The sequence below is a fragment of the Phaethon lepturus genome, unplaced genomic scaffold (assembly GCF_000687285.1).
Source record: "Phaethon lepturus isolate BGI_N335 unplaced genomic scaffold, ASM68728v1 scaffold1580, whole genome shotgun sequence".
Lineage (NCBI taxonomy): Eukaryota > Metazoa > Chordata > Aves > Phaethontiformes > Phaethontidae > Phaethon > Phaethon lepturus.
The window spans coordinates 18,378-21,466 of record NW_010509598.1 but is presented as its reverse complement, the minus strand read 5'-3'; the positions used below and the strand labels follow the sequence as shown (position 1 = coordinate 21,466).

At 43.4% G+C, this 3,089-nt stretch overlaps 1 protein-coding gene across 1 annotated transcript in view; it reads left to right on the top strand.

Annotated features, from left to right (window-relative positions):
• Positions 1-3: 3 nt before the first annotated feature.
• The window catches only part of PKNOX2 (PBX/knotted 1 homeobox 2), a gene marked incomplete at its 5' end in the record, with an annotated part of 18,854 nt that continues 15,768 nt past the window's right edge, over positions 4-3,089 (top strand). The window contains one exon of the mRNA XM_010296855.1: positions 4-74. Coding sequence (XP_010295157.1) covers positions 4-74 — 71 coding nt within the window. The remainder of the gene's footprint in view (positions 75-3,089) is intronic.

The following is a 3,089-nucleotide window of genomic DNA, read 5'->3' as shown; positions in this document are numbered from 1 at the left end:
GCCAGCGCGCCGGTACCCACCGCGGCCGGTGACCCCCAGGCACAGCTGGAGGCCGACAAGCGAGCTGTCTACAGGTGATGCAAGCTGATGTCAGTGTGCATTAATTAATGCATTCTTTCAGTGACGCATTACTCACTCTCATGCATTGGTTGATGCATTGATCCACTGATGCATTCATTATTACGGTGCATTATTAATCTGGTATTGTTCTAATGCATTAATTAACGCACAGGAACGGGAGGATTAGCAATTAGCTCCTTTTTAGCAATGACTACAGATGATAACGCGCGGTGGTGGAGCTCCTTCGTGGACCTGGTTTTGCAGCATCTCCCCCCCCCTCCAAAACTGTCATGTCCCAGAAAATCCAAATTAGCCTTTTTTTTGGAAAAACCTTTTAATTTTGGACCGAAAAAGCACTCGGAAGGAGCAATGTCATGTATTAACCTGGTAGGTGCGGTTCACGCATCTGTTCGGGGCGCGGGATGGGTGGGGCCCTCCAGTCCCTTTTTTTTGGTCACTTTAGCAATAATAATGTATAATATTGTAATATATGCAGTAATGTTATCATATAATTGTAAAAAGTAACAATGTAATTATGTAAACAATATAATGATATAAGTGATATGTAATAATTTACAATATTATAATGTATGCAGTAATGATATAACACTAATGCATAATATTATAATTAAGATCAAGTTTTAGGGTTAAGGATTAACTCCCTGTTAATGGCCAGGGCCGTGGGGGCTTGTGAACCAAAAAGTGTTCTGAACTGCAGCTCAGAAGTGAAGGAATAAAAATATTTTGTCTCTGAATATTCAAATATTACAAGTCCAAAAGGTCTGGAAAGGCAGATGAAGGCGTGGAATAAACCCACTGGTTTCCCAGGAAAACGCGAAGGATTATTTGCAGCAGGTCTCAAGATTTTTTCCAATGATGGAAATAATTTTCTCAAGGCAGAAGAGGTCACTCAAGAAAAAAAAAAACCCCACCTTTTCTTTGCACTTCTGCGAGGGTTTGTGTGGGATAACAAAAAACAAAAAACCCTTCGGAGTTCTTACAGCCTTCATTTGAAGGTTCAAAAAAGGCCAGAAATACCTTTTTGGAGGTATTTCCTACCCAGAAGAGGGGGGAAAAAATTATTGGCTGGTCCCATGCACGGACTCAGTTGCCCAAACCTGGGTACTTATTTTTGGGCCCCAGCCAAAAGTAACCCCAAATATATTTTTAACTCTAGAAACCCACCCAACGAGCTGGTTTTTGCTCCATGTAAGATCTGAATATTCACCTGTACAGTGGTTAATATGGATGGTGTATTAGCTATCAGATGTGCACGGGGGTTTTTTTAGCCCTCCTAGGGCTGTATCCTCCACCCAAATCCACGATGGATTTTTGTTAGTTTTCAATAATTGCACCCAGGCACGAGGCATCGTCTTTGTAAGCGTTGGTCGATCAACCTGGAGAGAAATCGCCGGGAAAATGCGACGGGAAATATGAAAAATGCTGGACAGGTTACCCCGCCGGGTTTTATGCTCTAGAGGGAGGTTTATCACCCATTAAAAAAACACAAAAAGAGGTGAAAAAACGAATCCTCCCCCTCCCTGCTTGGCGTAGGAGCATCTTCGCCAGGACTGGTCCAGCAGCATCGCTTCTCTGCTGCAATTTTTTTCCCAGCTAAAGTATTTTATTCGCTATAGGCTACGGCAGGGCCGGGACTTCCCGATGGATTTTTGGACAGGTAAAGATGATGCTCCCACCGGAACCGATACTTAAACCACCCACCACCGCAAACTGGATTTTTCCAAGTGGGAAATGGCTGAATTTCTTTGCATTAAGTTCATTTTCTTTCTTTCTTTAAAATTTAAGTTTATTTTCGATTTTCTTTTTTTTTTGAGGGATAAGGATTATATTGGAGCTGGGTAAAAAAAAAAAAAAATTCATGTTGTGATGTGCCCACGGTGCTGCTGGCCACCAGCTTGCGGGCAGAGCCCTGCTGAAAGTGCGAAATTAGGCCATTAGAGGAATTCATTTCTCTTTATTAGCCCGTGTCGAATCCTTTTTATTAGTGGCTGCGAACGACCTCTCTCCTGCAGGAAAATGTCAGGGCTGGTTCAGCCCTTTTATTTGGAGGATTCCCTGGAAAATAAAGGGATTTTTTGCAAAACCATATTCAGCAAAAGCAGATTTTTCCACCCCAAAACTCTTCCTTGCGCCATAGGGGTGATTTTCCACCTCTGTAACATTCATGACGGGGAAAATCCTCCTGTTTCCCAGTGCATCCTGGATATCCATCTATTTTCCCTCCCAAATTTCATAGCGAGGATGGGCTCCAGCTCCCAATTTTCATTCCATGACCTCCGCCTGCAAACTCCCATGGTGGCTGGTTGTGGCCACAGGAAGGTTGGAAATGGAGAAAACTGCAATTTTTCCCCAGGAAAAAAGATTGCAACAACAACGGTCCAGCATATAGCTCCTGGCAGAAACACAAATTTCGCCATTCCTCGACACTACGCTCACCTGGGGGCCGCGGTGCTCCTCCTTAACCCATCCCTGGGCGTTTTGCACCTCCCCATTGGTTTTTTTTGTCATATTTTATTTTATGTTACTTTTTAGTTTGTTATGTTTTGGTTTAATTTTGATATTTTAAATTTTTAAATTTATTTGTAGTGTTTTTTTTTAATTGATCAAACTTTTAATTTTTTCAAATTTTTATTGATTTGACATGATTTAATTTGATTTGTTTTAATTTCATTATGTTCTATTCTACTTTATTTCCTACTCAAAAGCAAACCGTCCTGCCCTCAGCCACCTGCACCCGCCTCTCGCTCCCCGACAGCGCTCCAAGATGTTCACGGGGGTCGATAGCAGCACTGCCCCAGTTATTAATACCGAAGAGTGCAGAGTGATGCCGGCAACGCTCTTAGTTGCCCCTTGGTAGATACAACCCCTCAAAGCAAAGGGGCTGCAATCTCCCCCACCCCCAAATCCCCGTTCTTGGGGAAATTCTGTGCCTTTGCTCCTAATTGATGCAGGAGCTCTGGGATCGGCGGCAGGGGGGGCCCGGGGGGGATGTCACCACCATTACGCGC